This window comes from Haliaeetus leucocephalus, unplaced genomic scaffold (genome assembly GCF_000737465.1).
Source record: "Haliaeetus leucocephalus isolate CR32 unplaced genomic scaffold, Haliaeetus_leucocephalus-4.0 Scaffold450, whole genome shotgun sequence".
Lineage (NCBI taxonomy): Eukaryota > Metazoa > Chordata > Aves > Accipitriformes > Accipitridae > Haliaeetus > Haliaeetus leucocephalus.
Window position 1 is genome coordinate 17834809 of NW_010972886.1, and position 20673 is coordinate 17855481.

The 20673-nt window shown below is 38.0% G+C and overlaps 1 protein-coding gene across 1 annotated transcript in view; it reads left to right on the forward strand.

The window, feature by feature from the left end:
• The window catches only part of CLHC1 (clathrin heavy chain linker domain containing 1), a 63934-nt gene extending 43531 nt beyond the window's left edge, over positions 1–20403 (forward strand). The window contains 1 exon segment of the mRNA XM_010575062.1: positions 20163–20403. Within this exon segment, the coding sequence (XP_010573364.1) occupies positions 20163–20403 (241 nt within the window).
• The last annotated feature ends 270 nt before the right edge of the window (positions 20404–20673 follow it).

Genomic DNA, 20673 nt, shown 5'->3' on the forward strand with positions numbered 1-20673 from the left:
TCAGGCTCACTTTTCTGGACTTTGCTCTGTTTGCATTTACAGTTAGTAATTCTGCTTCTCCACAAGAAAGCGTCTTAACATGGGCAAGCATGAAAATATAGAAAAATCCAGAAGGCAGTTACGTTCAGTTGGCCTAAATTACACAGGTTAATTAACATAATTTAGGTTTGCTCGTTTATTGTAGCTGAGGATCTAGCCAAAATAAGTACAGTGTGTAGCTCAATTGTAATGTACCTTCAATTAACAGAAAATAGGAAACAGTTGTAAATGCTACTATATCTGGTAAATAACTGAAATAGACTCATTCATTTCTATTTGAACTCCATCTGTAAGAAACAATGGCAGATTTTCTGAATCAGGTATGTAAAATGACGGTGATAGCTTTTGTTCAGCCATGAAATGAGACATTTGAACATGGTAGATCACCCAGCATTTTGATAACATGAAATAATGAAGTGGTAAAATGCTCTTAGTACCCTACTAATTGGTTATAATGGAAGTAAATTACCTTGGTTGAAAATTGTTTAATGGACACCTTGAGATAGGTTTCATTTGTTTGGGAGGTTATTGAGATGTTTATTGTATTGTACAGACAGGAGAATTTTAGTCAAAAACTTAGGGGAAAAGAAAAGCTCATCAGAATCCTTATTAATGTAGCCTTGATGCTGTGTAATAAGGTAGTCCAGTTTGAACTTGAAAACCACATTTCCAGCACTGATACAATTCTGCAGCGTGGATGACTCTAAGAAACTAAGCAATTGTCACCTCTAACCTGTCATGAGATATCTCAACATGGACGTTCAATGTAATGCCACAATGCTTGCAAAAAAACCCCAGCTAACCAAAAACCATACCCCCAAAAAAACCAAACCAAAAAAGTTGCCATAACAGCTTACATTAACTGAAGGACTAACTCACTATTGTTAGCTTTTCTGAGTGAAATTTGTGTGTACAACCGATGCTAAAGTAAATGCTCTTTATTAAGAGCTGTCTGCATCAGCTTCCACCATGGGGAGAGTTCCAAAGGAAGGAGAATACCCAGTGGGAGCCTTTGGAGAGCAGGGAGACTTTCCACGGACTTACTGTCTTTTGGTCAGGTTTGTCTATGGGAAAGATATTTCCAGTAGCTTGCAACAGGTTTTCCTCTTTTTCAATGAATGTAAATAATTTATACTTCCAACAGGGAGTCCAGATACAATTTGCTTTCTATTTTTAACCTAAGTCATAATTTTGATTTGGGGCAGGTTCATTTACATAGACTACATACACAGGCTAAACAAGGAGACAACAGACAGTGCCAAAAGAGCAAGATGAAAGTTCCTGAAAGAAAAATCAGTCTTTTTCAAACAGGCTTTAATTTCATTTTGGAACAAGGAAAGGACAAAATTTATCTACATCTACTAATGGTGAGGGGAGAGAAAGAAAAGAATGATAGATACAGTGCAGAAATGAGCAAGAATAATTTTAGTTATGTGAGTGAAAATATTTTTTTTCAAACAGAAAATACTCAGTTTTAACTGTCTCAGTCTACCCACTGGCTGCTCCCTTCAGTACTTTCACTTTCTATGGCAGTACTTTCACTGATCATTTCTACAGTTGGACACTCCATATTTCTTTTTTCTGTCTAGAGATAAAGACCAAAAGTGGGAAAGCAATAGTTACTGAATTGTTAATTTTATTTGGTCAGAATTTAGTGAAATAATTGTCTGCTTAGCTCACCACTTGATATTTTTTATGCCTGAAAAATACTTCGAATAGAAGGATTATGTCATGCAGTGTGTATGACTGCTGTGAATCAAGTGCCTATTAAAGGTTTTTACCCATCCATCTTCTGTTCCTCTTTAACATAACAAATACTAAATAAGATCACATTTGGAAGAGTCTGAAGTTGTGATATCTTTCAATTACACTTAAGTATTCTTAGATTTCCGGTGTCATACTAAGGCTAATTCTACAGTCCCTTGGGGCTGTACAGAAATAATGGGAGCAGACGTTTCAGCAAGTTCTCAGGATTAATTCCTGAAATTCAGGTCTTCTCTTTGGAGCTAATTCTTTATGCACCTAAGTATTGCTATTGAGCAAGACAGGCTTACTTCCTTGAGTAAAATTCACATATACTGGTGAGGCTTGTTGAATATTTTTGGCCTCTGTGTAAACATGAAGCAATGTAAATTATACTAGGCTGTAAATATTTTTCCTTGCTGTTGCAGTCTTGTTGCTTCAATACACAAACAGTAAAATACAATTTAGGGGAAGATGGAAACTTAATAATAAGATTTATTGAAATATTTACCAGTGCAAAGGCCCAATCTTGATATCCTTGTAATGATGTAAATTAGTGAAGCCTAGTGTAAGTAACTGCTAGATGTGTGAAGCCTGGAAATAAATTGGTTTGCATTTATGAAGTCAGAGGAAATATATTTGGCATAAACTCTTTCATAAAAATTAATACAGATCACTGCCTGACAGCCTGGTTCATCCTGTGTGTATTAAAGACAATTCCAGTGTTTTTGTACTGAGTGTTATCATCTTTTTGGCTGAAGTCTGAAACATTTATACACATGAGTTATTTTATTTATGTCAATACTTTTATTGAACTCATGCATGTAAATATTTTCAGCGTGGAGTCTTGGTCAATGTAAATTCTTCAGAAAAGTGGTTGTAATGCCTAATTTTTGGCTCTGTTGTAACAGATATAATAATTTAAATACATATCAGAAAGATATTTATAAAAACTTCAGTGGCAAATACTCTTTCTATAATGTGTTTTCAGAAAGGACATATCACACTAACCATTAAGAAGACATTTACAGGAGTGTAAAAACACTGGATTTATGTATGTTGGGAGACAAAATTCAAATTTTTCAGATAATCTTGTCTGTGTAATCATGTTACATGTATTTAGGAAAATGGAGGGTTTTTTTTAACTGACTACATTTGAAAAGACATTTATTGTAAAGGTTGTGGGCCAAATAAAATCTGAGATCAGTGTTTATAATCCTGTTGATTTCAGTTGAATTGCATATGGTAAATCAGGTTTGAGCCACTTGACTATCAACAATTTATTGATTTTTTTACAAAAGATCAAATTTAAGTCTAGTTGTGATCAAGCAAATTTCTATTGAGGTTACAGTCATGCCAACTAATTTCAGACCATGTCAGCCATTGACCCGATTTTTTACATAATAGGATACTTGAAGGAATAGATTTTGGTCTTTCTATGGATATGTGGGAACACTCAAATGTATTCTTGCTCATTTCTGCACTGTATCTATCATTCTTTTCTTTCTCTCCCCTCACCATTAGTAGATGTAGATAAATTTTGTCCTTTCCTTGTTCCAAAATGAAATTAAAGCCTGTTTGAAAAAGACTGATTTTTCTTTCGGGAACTTTCATCTTTCATCTTCATTGACCAAAAATCTTGGGCCAAGTCTTCCATGTTAGTTAAATATATCTGGATGAAGTTATAAAGTCAGATTAGTACTTTAAACTGCTGAATAAGTTTCACCAATATAGTAACTGGAATGTGTTTGGTTGCCTAGGATTTCCTGCTACAACATCTGTCTTACTGAAATCTTTCCTAATACAGAGAAAAACTACTGATTCACGTAAGAACACTGATTTTTTTTCTTGAACCACTGAAGTGTAGGCATTCAGAGACATGCATCAAGTCTTGTAATTTGTATTTTCTAACTGTGCTATATAGTGTAAAGGGCTTCAGAAGCATCTTTCTGTGCCAGGATGGAGTTCACTTTGCATGCCTTTCTTTATTAAATGTGAGAAGCACACCAGCACTAGAAATGGCTGGCTGATAAGCTGATGCACTTTTTATCTACTTGGAGCCTGACTGACATCTTTGAACACTGTTGTATCTAAACAGCTTGAATATGTGACCTCATTCCTTAAATACCATCACTTGAACAGCTCTTGTTGCTAAAATAAAAGCAGTGTTGATTCTCTGTTGTGAAAACTCCTACAGACCCTCTGACAAGTGCAAACTAAACCACACCTTCTTTTACTATGATAAAAATGATTGCTTATTTGTAGCAATTACAGTGTACCTGTAGCGGCAATTACAGTGACGGTATTGCTTGTGGTTTTTATTACATTCACTTTATGTTAACGTGTGACTGTCACAGAAAGCTCTGGCACATGGAATAAGACTAGGAAACAGAACTCAAGAAAAATGATCCCAGAAAGGTAAAGTGGCTGAATAATTTTGTTTTCTTATACTGACAAGTTGTTTGTTAACTACTCCCTAAACTGGGGGAAGATTGGAACTGAGCCAAACTTTCCAGCAAGATGAAAAGAGGGCAGGATCAGCTTTCTCATTTTATGCTGTCTTTTAATGCTCTGAAAGAAGCCTTCTGCAATGCAGGCCTGTGTCAGTACTTTGTTAAGTACAACCAGGACTTTAAAAACATAAGCTATACCCTCCATTCAAACACAACTATGTGTTTCTCTGGAAACAATGTTTGTAAGTTTTTTCCCAAGAGGTGATATTTGGAAAAGCTGAACTTTTACTGGGAAGCTGAAGTATGGAGTGGTTAAAAAGAAGCTTAAAATCTTTATGAAAACCATTTTTGTGAGAGGACTGACGTGCAAATCCCCTGCAAAATAAAAAAAAAAGAAAAAAAAAATCTTATTTTAGTGAACATTTTTATTGACTATTGTTTAAGCAGTCTTTTCAGTTGGTTTGAGTTTGGCACTTGAGATAGTGTTTTGAAATGCAATTGTGACTACATATTTGCATACAATTGTTTTGCAGATGCATTTTTTACTATAGATGCAAACTCTGTTACTGGTTATGTTTTGTTACTATTGGCAGTATTGAGGCAAGTGCCATAAAGGCCAAAGGGGTCATAGGGCAGAAAGGATATTCAGGTAACTACCGCATCTTTAACATCATCTAGACCTCTCCCCCCAAAAGCTGGCTATAAATTGTTTAAAATTATGTTTTATTTTCAGAATATAACCTAATTTTCTTAAAGTAAAAAGTTTTTTAATATAACTCCTGCTCTTAGGTCCAGTCCAGCAAATACTTTGCTACTAAGCACAGTTTTGGATACTAGATAGGGCTGGTTGTGCCTACAAAGAGGAGCACACATGCACAAACACTGCAGAATCAAGACCTGTTAGTTGGTATACAAGCAAATGAGGGTGCACGTGGTTTTATTTATGGACGTGAGGGTCAAAAGAATTAGAAATTGCTGGTGTCCTTGAATTACATATTGCATACAACCATGATTTACGTATTGAAAGTTTTCCTGGATTGAAATAAAGGTAGATTACGTGGATTGATTTATGCTAAAGAGAACTCGCTATTTTTAATCTTTTCATCCAGTAATATGAATTGCCATCAGGATCAGTGTATGCTTGTCACCTATGTCTTAAAGCTCAGTATTATTTTGTTAAGGGAAGAGTGTGACTGAGAGTAACAACTTTAATTTGTATTTTAATTTATAACAACCAGATATAGCATTTACATAAAATAAAGGACTTCAGTGTAACTTTGGATGCCAAACCTGCATTTTGGGGGAAAAAAAGGGCAAAAAAACTTGAATAGAATCTCTGTGTAACTTCGATGATTGCAGTAGGTTGGACATTTCTGCAGGAGAAAGATAGTAGATGCAGTCAAGTTGCTAGTTAGCTGGGCACATTTGTATACCTGCTGGTGAGACAGACAGGACTCAGGGGAGCCTGTTTGGCACTTGGGAAGGTGCAGGAATTGTTGCCTTGGAGAAAGTGCTCGGGTCGAGATTCCACAAGGCTTTAAAGGTCAAGAGGAAGCACCTTGAGGCCAATATTGAATGCGGCTGGCAACCAGGGTAACTAAGCCACTAAGGGAGTTATGTGCTTACTCTGTCTGCTGCCAACAAAACTCCTGCCAACATCTTTTTGTAGTAGATGAAGTCTATTAATTCTGCATGCATACACATACAGCAGAAAGGGTCTAACATTACGCTGATCTAAATGGAACAAAACATAGACACGAAGAAGGACAGTTGCATCTGAAAGAGGCAAGGAAGTGTATTGGCAATATTCCCAAAAAGAAAGGAGAAATATTTCACTCCCATGAAGGCACACTGGTTGTGCGCTGGACCAGAGATTCCTAGGGTTGAGAAAGAGCAGTATGAGATGCTGTAAAACAAATGCAGAGTTTAAATTGTATCTAGATAACCCAGACATTTTCTCTGTTCATACTGCATTAATTTGCAGACTTCTTAACACTCTGCATCCAGAGGAGTCAGGTGTGCACTGACAATGCACAGGAGTGACAGATGGAATAGTGGTAATGATTTTTAATTACATCTTTGTAATACTTGGCATATGAATGAAATTTAAGCTTCCTGATGATTTTATGAGATCCATAAGTAAAAAATCTACAGATTGAAGGAAAGAACTGAAAATAGTGCTGTGAGGAGATCCATAATGAGTGATTTAATGAAGTAGTTAAATTCACTGTAGAACACAAACTGTTTTAATTGGAAACATTGGACAGTTTAATCTTTCTATCAAATGTTCAGAGGAAATCAAATACCCCATTGTATAAAAAGCAGCTGGGACACAGGGAGAATGGCACTTATATCAGTGCTCTGTAAGAGGTCAATGACAATTTTAATTGATGCTATTTCAGTTCTTGTGGTATGGTGGTAACTAGAATAGAAATATCTGAACTGCTTGTTCTTAGAAATATGTGGACTTTATTCAGGAGAATCTTCAGCTTAAAATCAAGTACAAAGATTAGATGAAATCTGCAGATACAAGAAAATGGGTGCAGTTAAAGATCACTTTATGGGTACATCCCATTCCATTAATTTCTGAAAAGTACAGGGAGTGGCAACATTCACTTATTTTCAAAGACACAGTTAATAGTTAAGCCAGATATCATTAAAAATGCATGTTGTACAAAACCTAGTATACAGTGCTAAAAAAAGATTGTAAACAACAATTTCTTTAAAGATTTCTTTTCTTGATTTTTTAGACTTTGCAGAGCCCTTTTATGGCTTGTTCTTTGTCAGCCTCAGATCACAGCATGGTCCTACTAAATCCATCTCTTGATTTCTTTGGTGTCAGTGTTGCATACCATCCCAAATAGAAACTGTACTACTAAAGTAGTGAGAATATGGGCTCAAGTTTGAACAATAGCAGTATTCTCAGCTTGCTTTTGCCTTTTTCAAATATACAGAGGAAGATTGCTGTAGGCCATTAAAGACAATAACAAGAAACAGAATGTAACTAATTTTGGAGGTAGAGTATTTCTAAAGTTTATCTGTGAAGAGACCTACTGTCATTCATTTAAAAAAAAAAAAAAGAAAAAATCTAGCTTTTGGTCTTTGCTATGGGCTGAAAGCTTGTAGTAGGAGATTGGGAAGTATTGGAGTCAGATGGTCCCATCCACTTCCATGTTTCTGTGATGTATGGTGAATTTGGTATCAGACTTTAGCTTGGAGTGTTATTCTGCAGAGAGATATCTTCTGATACTATGCTTTCCGTGTAGCCCGTGTTTCATTTAATTTTGAACCTCTTAAGCCTAACTGTAGCAAGCCAGATTCTCAGCTAACACTAATTCCCAACAGCATGTTGATTTCAATGAAGCAGCCTGAATCTATACAAGCTGAGGATCTAATCCAATGACTCTTTGCATAAGAAGGTCAGATCTGATTTTAGTGACAAATCTCTTAAATACATAATGTGAACTCTCTAGAGCTAATCTTTACCCAGGTTGGTAAAAATTAAGGATCACTTCATTTTTCCCAGAAGCAAATATACATTTGCATGATCTCACACATTTCTGGGGTTCTCTTTTGAAAATAGTATAGTCTACCAATGTCATTAACATGTAAAGCTGTGACAAAGTGCTGTGGTATTCTTAGAAAGAGGTTGTGCTCCTTACACTGCAGAGCTGTGTAGAAGAAAAGCTCCCTCTGGAGAAACAAGGGGGAGATGATTTCTGCAAGGCTGTTGCGTGCCCAGAAAGTGGTCCATGATCCACAGTTCTTAAACTGATGCAGCAGGGTGTCATATCTGTTCTTGTGGTACTTCAAACCCTCATGAGCACTGAGGGTTTTATTAATATTGGTAACTTTATGTTAGGACAACACCAACTTCTTTTTAAGTGTCTTTTCCCCTAGCTCTGGTTCGTGTTGCTTTCCCAAACTCTTGTCAGTTCAGCTCACTTGTGTTTCTTACTTGATCACACCAGTGTCTGGGTTTGAAGTGGCTGTACTGGAGTCATACTCACTTCAGCTGAAGAAGCGATGAGTTAAATAGCTGCATCTCTCAAACTGTTCATTTCCAAGTTTGTATATCTTTTGATTTTTTTCCCCAGATCTATTGTGCTTTCTAGGTTTTAGGTGTAATCCTTGCAAAATGCTTTAATCACATTAAAGGTTTAATCAATAACGGGTTTGCTTATTACTATTATTATATATTCAAATGTCTTTTCAGCTTTTATTTGTGGGTGGGTTTTTTGCTTAATAGTAATTTGAGGATGAATTCTTAGTCTACAAGAAGTTTAATCTGAGTGGTGTTCATAAATGCAGAGAATCAGATTTGTTATTATTCATTAAGTGAATGCATGGTTGTTTCAGAATATTGTCTAACTTAGGGTAACACCTTCCTGTTTTAAGGTCTTTATACAACTGGAACAAGCAGAATGGAAGGTCTGGCTGTAAAGTCAGTCCTCGTCATACTAACAACTGCCTCTTGATTTATCTTGCACCAGATTTTAGTCTTCTTGCCTTCAGATACCCATAAACAACTTCATTTTACTGTAGTAACACTTAGATGCACGTGCCTGAGAGACAAACTGGTCCTTAGAAATAAGTTTTGAATGAGAAGGGAGAGTAGAGAATAATACAGGCTTAAATGTACAACTAAAATAACAGAATTGAGTCAAACTATAAATACATTTAGTGCAGCATGGTAACTTGAAATTAGATTTTTTGTTGTTTTTCTGCCTCATCTGTTTTTCTGCTTGTAAGGAGGATTTTATGCCCTTTCCTTCCTTCTGTCTTCATTTCAAGTAAGAGAACTGAATCAAACTATTAATACATTCAGTGCAGCAAGGTAACCTGAAATTACATTTTTCACTGTTTCTCTGCCTCATTTATTTTTGTGCTAGAAAAAGGGATTTCTTGCCCTTTCCTTTTTTTCTCCACCTTTTACAATTTTCTGTGTATCGGGCTCATGATTCACTTCACTCTTTTTCTCCTAACCCTCTCATGTCTTGCCACAGGCCACTGTAGGGATACAGATTCCATTTTGTTCCACCTATTTTCTTCCTTCTCCAGCTGCTGCTGACTGACACTGCTTGGCTTGTCCTCCCATTCAGGCTGCAAAGCATTGGGAGCTTGCTCAGCTATCATTCACAGTTTCTGTGCACAAATTCCCACCTTTCTCATTTGCCATTTCAATCTTTTCCCCACATAACCATTGCTGACAAGGCCCCAAGCTCCTAGCTTCAGTATTGCGTTGCTCTTCCTGAGAAAGTGACCTTCTTCAGACACACGGACAGGAACAGCCAGCCATTCTTCATGCTTGCTATATTAGATGGCCTTTATTTTTGTAAGAGTACCACACAGCTTATGGCAGTGTCAGAGCTTCAGTGTAGAAGCACTGAGAACACAAATACCCAACTTTATCTCTTGCAGTAATCTTGTGTGTTCCTTATCCAAGTATTGCCAAACCCCAAACCCATGGATCTTGTCAAATCCCATGTGACGTTGCCCCAGGTGACATGGCTACAAACATTGCATACATGTATCCCACACATCCCTGTGTTGCCAATACCCAGAAAGGATTTTAAAACAAATCAGTCATGTGCTGACATGAAGCCTGACATGAAGCAGAATAAATGGAAATTAAACTGTTCTGTATATTGTGCCATTAACTTCATGGGCATAATGATTCTTCTGAACTCTCGCAGTGTGGCTTACCAGCACCTGGTTCAGCAGCACTTCCAGGTGACATGTTTAGCCTGTCTGCAGAGTTGTGAGAAATCTGACTGAAAAAGAAAAAAAAAGCCCATCCTGGCAGGAGGTATTTATAGTATCTGTGTATCATACAGGGGCTGAGATTGGGATTGTGGGCTCGTTGTTTTACACTCTGTAAATAGGAGATTATGTAGTCTTTGCCTTAGAAGCTTACAACTGAGGAGAACTCACAGAGGTGTGTGCAATTAGCTATAATATAACATATAGTGCCTGTATATGCTATCTGTTATATTCTGGTCTGCTTATGTGTCTAAATTTTGTATTATGGGATGCTGTTCTTAGCTTACTGAAGATAATTTTTTTACTCTTTTTTTTTTGTCTCAATGCATGTATATATTTCCTTGCTTGCTTCTAGATCTGTCTTTCAAATCCAAGCAAATCCAAAACATCTGCAAGAGAAATCAACTAACCAATAATGGTAGGTAGCAAACTGACTGCTCTTTTTCCACTGACCTCTTTGGTTTGTTGTTACCTCATTTTTCCAAAACACCCCCACGCAACACGTCTTTCATCCACCTGTTGTATTGTGTCTTGTGAACTATGTGTAGGAGGAATCGACTTCTTAACATGTCAGTACATTGCATAACGCAGTGAGCCTTGGTACTTAACTGGGAAGCCTAAGCACTCCATAGGGTAAACATGAACCTAATTAAAGCCAAACAGCCGGTCAGGCCAGAGACAGTATATTTTGCTTTTTTGGTTCACATTTTGCATATGCATTTATACATACATACATATATATGCCACACACAACTATAAATGCATAAATACTTAGGCTGAAGGAATACTCATAATTTGAACTGAAATTTCCAAGCAGAGAGGAAGAAAAAATCCCTAACTGTGTTTAAAAATTACATATTGGTAGGAATGCAATAAAAAATTAAATGTCATTCAGTTGCCATAAAATGATCTGAAATTGAACCAATGTTTCATATGCTATGTATTTATATAGGGGCACCTGACTTCATTGTTAAAGCAGTTCAAATACTTGCTATTTCTGAAAAATATGGGAGATTATATCCTGTACTATTTTTAGGAATAATATGTTTATCTTTATTTGGTTGCAGTTAGATGGATGCTATATGAAGAAGTAAGAATTAACCAGTCCTGGGCTGTTTTAGTCTGAGCGAACTAAAGTTAATAGTTTTAGACTATGCCAGTTGCCAGTGCTGATCTTTCTATTCTGTGGGTCAGCAGCTGGAGGTCTAGTCCATTTTAGCATCCCTTTTTGTCTGCTCCCATCTGTCTTTCCTCTTATCTCACAGTGGGATACATAAATTACTTTTACAAGTTCAACATCCTGGGGCAGCCATAGAAATGGATTGTGGAAAAAAAAAAGTGCCTAAGATGAGGGCAGAGCGGCTGAGTCTACAGAGCTAGTAACCATCACACGCTTTGTGGAAAAGCCAGGATAGAAGTTTTGATGAAGTGTCACGTTTAGGTAATATAAAATGCATATTCATCTTGGTGTCTTACAACCTTTCTTTTTGTTATATCCTTGAAGAATAATAAAAGATACTTTGCTTCAAAGAAAGAGTTCAGTACAACTATTGAACAACTGTATGAACGTCAAGCTATAAGAAGGGCTAAACCAGGTCAGATGAGCAGCAATATGATGACAGTGATGATCTAGTGAGGGGATTTGTCTAAAAGTGGACTAAATTTGAGAATTCCTCTGAGACAAGAGTAAAAGGCAAGCATGGCGCTTGCATAAGCGCTGAAAAGAGACCACATGAGTGATCAGAGGTACATCTTACCATCACATCAGTTACATGAGCATGTCAAAGTATGAAGAAACTGCCTGTATATGGTCTGTGATCACACAGCTATTGAGCAAAATAGAGGAATTCTTAGATTTAACTAATAGGAACAAGGAGGCTGTCCTCTCACCATCAAAAGAATTTGTTTGAAATGACAAGCAATAGGCTTGTTGTTTTAATTTCATTCTTTTTTACTAGGATACTTACAAAACAGTTTTGCACTGTAAGGAATACAATGGACTGAAAGAATAAATAAAATTGACCTGAGTTCAGTGGCAGCCTGTAAGTATGCACATATTTGTATGGCTTAATAACTTGTTCCTCCTCTAGATTATAGTCTAGGTAAAAGAAATTACTACTGGTGTAGTATCAAAAAGCTGCTCGTCTTCACTCAGGGAGGTTGGCTTTACAGCAGACAGTTGAAACATTATGATTTTATTCTTTTAGCAATAGTGTTTGAAACTGATTTGCCAGGTGACATTGTGGAAAAAAAGAAATTTTAAGGAAGTCATTATTCTCATGAAAAATCTGAGTGAACAGGGATTAGGTAAAAATAAAAATTGCAGGCAAAGAGAAATGGAGAATGAAGTAAGTTTCTGAGGGTAGACACCACCTGCCATCTTAGTTCATCTATGTTAGCTTCAGGAAGGTAGTAACATGCTCCATCAGAGAGAGCTGTTCAATGTTACAATGACACAATGCAAAATTTACAAGAACTCTGTTAAGTCAATTTAGTTGGATAAATCTTAAAGACTGCTAGTTTTAAATTCTGATTTTATTTTCTAAAGCTTAAAGTGGGTAAGATTTGGATGAGAAACAAATAACATATAGCTAGCTCTCTCTAAAGCCAACCCAATTTTTTTTTTTCAATTTACCCAAGCATTTCTGCCCAGGATATGCCCAAGTTATAGTTATTTCCAGGCTCGTAAATTAAAACTTGCACTGTTTAGCAACCTGATTCTAACTGATGGAATAAAGCCAGTTAATCTTAGCTAATAGCCTGTGCTGAAGTAGTAATTTGAGCAGATGTTACATGGTATTCAAGTAGTTAGTTTTTACTGAAATATGTTAGTTTTTCACAATTTATAATGAGAAGAGTAAAACTATATTTGCACTGAAAAAAAAAAAAATGCATTTTAAAACAGCTTAGAATAAGTGATACCTGCCAGACATCATTCCCTAGAAAATCTTTCTTTCCGATTTTCTTTGGGGAATAAAGGTAGTCCAATGTAACTTCTTTTTCATGTACTGTTTTTTCAAGTTCTTTTCCTTTTGTTTCTACTCCTCTTCACAGGATGTATCAGAGAGAATTCAGCCTACAAGATTTATCTCCTTTTTTTTTTTCTGTCCTTGCCAAAACTGTGGCTGCACCTAGATAGCCTTCACCACAGTGCCACTGGCATGACTCACCTAAAATACACCCCTATCTACAACAGTCAGAAACTAGTTCCAAAACCAGTAAAACTAGCAAATTCAGGTTGCCTATAGCTTCAGGTCTTACATTGTTTGCATTTCTATCCTGGAATATCTTCAGTCGTTCTCACATCTCTCTTATCCTCCTTTTTGGTTTTGCTGTCTGGGTAAAAGACAGACATGCCTGTAAAAACTACATACTAGCTCATGGGTCCCAAATGGCATGGGTAACAACCAAGTTCTCCCAGCTCCCTCTCCACAGGAGAGCTCATCAGCTCTCTGTAATTTAGCCAGCTGCTGATTTTTACAAAACTATCAGGAATTTAATATCCTTGAATCTTCTGCCACTGCCATAGTTAACTGAAATTGTTCAAAGTATTCAAAAGCCAGAGTGTTTTATGTGGGGAAAGGTGGGGGAGCTAAAGGGCTTCATTGTATGACCAGCTTGATGTGACACTGAGAAAGCAGGATAGTCGTGTTGAAAATTTTTTTAGCTGTCCTATCTTTGTCTGACCCAGATAAAAAGAAGTGCTTCCTAAACGCTCGTAAGAAAGAAGCAGCAGTCACAGTCTTGGTGGTGTCTTCCAAAGCTGCCATACCTTCTGTTTTTGGAAGTCAAAAATGCACTGCAACACAAAACACCACCGTAACTCAAGTGACGGCTCCAGATGCTGTAGTCTGGTAAAAGCAGTTACAAGGGACAAGTTATTAAGCAATGAGCAAAGTGCTAGAAGATGGTGGGCTGGTACCTTTCAAATGTGAGCCATTTAAAATCAGTCCTGTTGCTTCCAGTGCAAACTTTGCCTGTATATTTAAGTTTCATAGTGCTTAGGTAACAATGCCATCAACTTTGTCTACAGTAATGGTGGAAATGTTGCTACTATCAATCTGTTTACTCCTCAGGCATATTTGGTAGCCAAGGGAATAACCCTGAATGTTGGTTACCAGGCTGCCTCTTTCCTAAGTGGGTAAATATCAATGCTGAAGAAGAGTAAAAATTGATTTCTAATTTAAATTATATGCACTTTTCCTTTTAAAAAGCAAACCAATTTAAATTCCAAATTATGTTCCAAACAAGTTTTATGAATTCCTAAGTTTTAAAAAAGCTATTAAAATAATGTAGATAAAATACCATGATTTCAGATAGTTTGTTCTTGCTGTTGGAGTTGCAAATTCTAGACACCGAGCTAGTAGCATCAGTAGCTCGGCATCTGGAATCAGAAAGGTGGAGCTGCCAGATCAGCTCTTGCCACCTGCATCTTCCCCTAAATATGCAGGGAACATACTTTCCTCTATTGGTTTGTTCAGCTAATTCAGCTCAGTCACTTGTACATTCCAAGTCAAGGAACCAGAGGTTGAGCACCCCTGATACAGAGAGAGGTTACATATTCTGCACCTGGAACATACCATCCAAATTCTGTTCCTGCTCTAAAACTACCTGTGTAACTTGTAAAACTGTTCTGTCCATGCTATAATTAGTGATGTAATGAGTCATTCCTCCTTTCTTCACTGCCTGGGAATTGAATGTCACAAATATGTCTGTCCAAATGACCCAAAAGGTACTGGGCATCAGTGGACTTTCTTCCCTCCATTGAATCCCCAGGCACACAGGGAACAAACATTGCTCGTTCATTACTTTTAATTACAGCGTGTGGGATGTTCACATAAAACAGAGCAGAACTATAATAAAACCATAACCCCCCCCCCCCCCAAAGTATTAAGGCTTAAAAGTTTGAATTTAGACATGTCCATGGGTATAGATTTAGGGATGCTGAGATCTAAACTTGATATTGATTTTAAGCATTCATGTTTAAATGAAAAGTAGGAGGAGAGAACATGAATTAGAAAAAGTAGTTATACTACCTTGATCTGTTTGCAGGAGGTATTAATAGAGAATGGATTTTTTCCGTCTAGGTCCAATGAAGCTGGTGGCCCTTATGTTCCTCAGGAGTGTAAAGTATTATGGCCAAACTGGTAAGTGAATAATTTAATTGTATTTCTTAAAAGTTTGAGGGGCTGAAGAGTAGCAATATTAAACCTCAAGTGGAGAGTTACCTGTATTCTGGGTAACTTGAAAAATTCTCACCATTCATTCTAATTCCTTAGAAAATTGTAGGAATGCTCACAGAGAGTCTCAGAAGGCTTCGCACTCATGTATGTTTAAATTTTCTACAGTGAAAGTGGTATTAACTGTCATTTAGTGTACATCATTCTGCCACATTCCCATGTTTTTTTTTTCCTAATACACTATTATTAACACGTGAATGGACACATTTGATTCAATTTTGTTATGAATATATTGTATCATTGTAATAATGGAAGGTCAGTCTTTAGTCTTTATTTTCACTTAAGAACTTTTCTGATTGACTGCATGGTCCCTCAAAGTGTCCAGCCCTCACCCCTCTGACCAGGCAGAGAGTAAAGGACCTCAGGGAAAATATTTATTTTAAATCCATACTATCTCCCTGTTGGGAACTTGTTAGTCCTATAAGTTAAGCAGCCTTTGCTGGGGTCAGTATTTAGACAGGAGGTTATCCAGGAACGTGGAAGTGCTACAGGAAATGTTTGAGGTTTTTGCACAGAAGTCTCATCTCTCTTCAGTGTAAACAATGTCATCTTTGGGTGTGGAAGAACCCCACTGCTTAAGGTCCTATACATCAATAAGACATAAAATTGGTATCTTAACTGTGTATTGTCTTTTAAGACCTAATGGTTCTTTCCAAGGAAAAGAGTAGTCAGACCAAAATCCAATTACCAGTGGATTCCTGTGCAGTTTTAGTGAGGAGAATTTCTCATGTCATAGTCTCATTTGCTGTAGAGCACTGTTGTTGCTTTGATTCACTTCAAAGGCTGATATATTTTAATGGTGAGCAAATATATTCTTGTTCACTGTTGTAACATCGTTTTTAATGTTATGCATCAGCTTTGGCTCCTTTGAATGAAAGCTTAAACAGACCAAGTTGTGGCCTAGGAAGAAATTACCTGGATGTAGGAATTTAAAGCTACAGCTAATGGCAACTTTTCACTTGTGGCAGTTGGTGTAATTTAGAGCTGTCCTTAAACCACTCTCATTTATGCAGATGGACCGGCTCAGCACCCGGCTGGCTGGCTGAAGGAAGTTTTAAAGAATGTTTTGTGACAGATCTGAATCAGAATACTGTATGTCGACGTGGTTATTAGGACGTTTACTGTAGAAATGCACTGTTTCGATTTATCGAGATGATGTTGGGGGCATAAAAAAAGTGGAAAAATTTGCTCCATCTAAGTCGGCCTATGGGATGTGAGAAATGATTCCAGACTAGCAAGTGCCCTGAACACTAAAGAACATAAAAGGTTTAAAAAGCTACTGTCAAGAAAATGTTAATTGTTGCAGATGACCAGGCTGAAAGGCAGGCCCCACAAAAGATTCTGATAAAGCTGAACCTGACTCAGTTACCATCAAGAGATGGTAATCCCTCTGTACTATTGCTTTAGCACTCTTCCCTCCATATGCTGCATTTGTATTAATAAACTAAGTAGTGATTTTGTCACAATATCCCACTACTGATCTTGAAAAGAAGTACAGCAGGTGTTCAAATGAAGACAAGCCTGCTAGGTAAATATGCTTGATGCCCAAGGCACTGCAGCACAGGCATCATCTGAAAACAAAAGCATCGCATAGTTTTATCCTTCCAGAGATAAAGACATGATACCTGAAACCTGGAGGATTGTACTTCAAGCTTAAAAGGAGGGACAGGAATCCAACCATCCTTGCAATTTTAACTCCATCTTTTTAAATTGCTCTCTGAGGCCAAATGTTTTTTTTCTGTTTGATCCCACTGTGAAGTGATAATACTGCATTTGTCCCATCACAATTATTTTCCTAGTCTATGATATGCTGTGATATCGTATTACTTCTGTGTAAAATCAAGCAGAAGGTCACAGGAGACAGAAGAAAATCCAACCAGTACATAACCGTTGCCAGCACTGCGGTGGAAATTCAGAAACACACTAGTGGTGTTTCTCTTTCACGTGCTGAATGCTTTTCTTCCTAAGTTCGCTATATGAAAACACCTCATGAAAACTAAGTTTGTAAATTAACTTGCTGAATATCTGCAAAGTACTCCTACTTGTTGACAATCTTCATATAAGAATTGTAAAATATTTTTCTGAACAGCTAAAAGAAAGGGTGTTTTGCAGTATAATTTCAGTACTGGAGAGCTGTATTTTCCTGTTGCCTGTTAATTTGACTTGCTCAGGCTATCTGGAACTCCCTTCCTGTTTCCCTCCAAGACCTTTAGTCACTTCCTTTCTCTAAATAAAAAACCCTTTCATTTGTCTTTAACTGATGATGGATTCTCTTTCAAGCATTCTGATAAAATCAGCGGAATCTATATATAGATTTTTCCTACTTGTAGATGACCAAAAATCACTGCAGTAAGGTATGTTAAAATTAGTTTCAGCGCTGTGTCGGTACTCAGAATTTTAAAAATTTTTAAAATTACCTCATTGCCTTAGGGTATATTTTAATGGAATGTTAAAAATCCATTTTCTTGTTTAACCAAGAGATGTGAAAAATAGATTGGCTGGTGAAATTATAAAAAGGTTATTTAATCAATTTTTTTTTATTTGCTATACAACAAGTGCAGATTTACAATAAAAAATAAAAGTCTATTTACTTTCCTGGTATGTAATAAATGAGTATACAGAAAAGCTGAATTTTCCTTTTAGTAAAATATTCAGGCCCAGTCATCTACTGTGAATGGGGTAAAATGCTACTGAAGATTACAGACCTCTATTCATCGATAAGGTCATTAAATCTGGCCTTTTTGTTTGTTTTTGTTTTGTTTTGTTTTTTTCAGATAAAAGCCATCACCAGACTGTTACTCATTTCTTAATGCAATTTAGTATATTAAACTTCTTCAAAGAGTAAAAATGTCCTGAGAATTTACATTACCCAGAACTGAGTGCTCTCCCCCATGTACATTCTCCAAATTGACTAGCTGGTAGGAAAAGAGAGGAAGTATTGTTAAGATTTTCTTTGCATGCAGTTACACTGTGGCAGCTGGTGTAAGACACTGGGTAGACAGAGCAATCGGTAAGTGAAAAGAAGACTGAAGCTTTCAGTTTATATCTTAAATCATGAACCAAATTAATTACTGGCTCAGTGAAGTGGAAGTGCTGGTACTGGAGTTACAGCAGAGATCTAGGGCTGTGATCCTCCATGTCAGGACCCACCGTTTCTACCACATCAAAAATAACATTCAGGGATAATTGACATCTAGGTGAAGTTCCAGCTTGATACCTAAGCTGACTGAGCTGAACATTGGGTTACACTCTGTCCTAAGCAGTGTAATATAAATTTCAGTAAGGATGATGGGAGCCACTGAGCCTGTTCTCTATTTACGCACAGGTGGTCCACTGGCTGTAACAGAGGTGTAACAATAAAACTAGGAATAGAATTTAGCCAGAACTTCCATGTTTTATATTCAACAATACATGGAATTTAATCCATCCATCCAGCTGCCACTGTAACCTCCCTTATACCACTGTAAAAAGGGCTGACTTGAAAATATACATGGATAATTTGTCAAGAGAAGATATAAAATCTTAGAGGAAGAGAATGAAGTCTAGAGACCTCACAGGTTGTTAAGTGCTTATTCACCTGCTCTGAAATTTTTATCTCCATCGGGATAACAGTGTTGCCTTCACTGTATATATAAAAATACTTCTCACATTCTTTCTAGTCATTTCTGGCAGAGATAGGGAATATTGATAACTTTGTAAATTCTTGGGAAAAAATCTCATCTGGAACTTCCTATGCCCAAACTGAGACTGGATTGGGTGCAGGGAGAGGCTGCTTGGAGGAGCAAGGGCAAGGGTGACAGCAGAGCTTCTCTAGCTTTAGCTTAAGAAAGCAGGGGCTGGATAAAGTGTATTCTTTTAAGCAGGTTAGAAATTAAAATTCAGAGAAAAGAACAATTTAAATTAAAGGGGAAAGGATGTACACTAGCCTTGAGCACATTAAGACTGGAAATTAGAAGTAGGTCTCAGTTATTTAGAAGATGAGGTATTTTAGAATAGCGTTCCCAATACACATAGCAGCAACAATCCACCCCACGCTCAAATACTTGGGTTCAGACAGTTTGTGGAAAGAATATGATATGTTTTTCTGCGACAAGAGGGGACTCGGTGCTGGGACCCCTTAGAGTGCCTCCATTCGTGTGTTTTCATTCTGTTTTTCAGAAAGTGACTGAACAAATGCTGGAGCTCTAACCCCAGTTTCACGCTAGAGACTCCTCCCTCTGCAGTATGAAATATAGCTGCCCCCTCACCGCCTCCACGCATTTGGGTACGCTAAACAGAGCCCACTCGGGAACTCCTCCTGATGCCAGGGCGTCAGTCATTCCACCCGACAGGATGGCTCACCTGAATATCCATCTTTGCATACACTGCATCCTACACGGGAGAAGGGAAGTAAGAGGAGGGTTGTCGTTCCTCTTCCTCACTCAATTTGCAGTTTGCTTGCTCTGAACATTTTCATGAACTAATAATCCCTTTATACAGGCACATGTCGGAGAATAAATCATCTGTGGGTTAAAAATCCATACTAAAATTGGAATGGTATTAAATATAGAATTTTAAGTCCTTTTGGTCTTATTGTGGTAGCTTTGTGGGTGGAAATTGCATCCAAATAGACGCCATTTTAGTTAAATTAGGTGTTACCCTAAGGGCTTTGGCCAGCATTCCATCTCTGAGCAGAAGGCAAGAGACCACACCAGAGCCCAACGCAGAGGTACGTGCCAATTTTTGCTTCGTGAACAAGCTGCCATTTTTCCCCGCACAAGTTGCATAATTCAAATTCACATTTGAAGGGATGGTTAGATCTGCTCAGGTGGCTGACCTAAACTAACAGGAGCGGTTAAACAAGTTTGCCTCTTCTGAAAACATCTCCTCCTCTCTGTTTGTTGTTGGTTTTGGGGGTTTTTTTTGTTTGCTTTTTTTTTTTCAGACACAGTAAGCTTTTTGCATCACTTCCATTCCCCTCGGAGGAAGGCGCTGACCGGCCCCGCTTCCCAGCCCCGGGGGTGACGTTCTCGCCCGCGCCGGCCTGCGCGATGCCCGAGGAGAAGAAGCGGGAGCGGGAGCGGGAAGGAGCCTCGCCCCCGCCCGGCCCCGCACTGCGGAGCCGCCGGAGGTGCCTCGGGACCCGCCAGTCACATCCAGGGCGAGAGAAACCGGGCGGCGGCTGATCGCAGGTCCCCGCTGACACCCTTCCCCTTTTCGAGAGAGGTAAGGGCTTCCGGCCGCTCTTTAAAAAAGGGAAAGGAAAAAAAGACTAGTCGTGGCAGAGGAAAGTGATGAATCACGACACGCACTCACAAGACGTCTGTCACGCTGCTGCCTCAGCCCGGCCCGCGGAGGGATGGAGGGACCCAGGGACATTCCCCCGCCCCGCTAACGCGGGGGGCCGCTCCCCCCACAGACCCGTCCCGCAGGGGGCGCCGCGGGCTCCCCCCCAG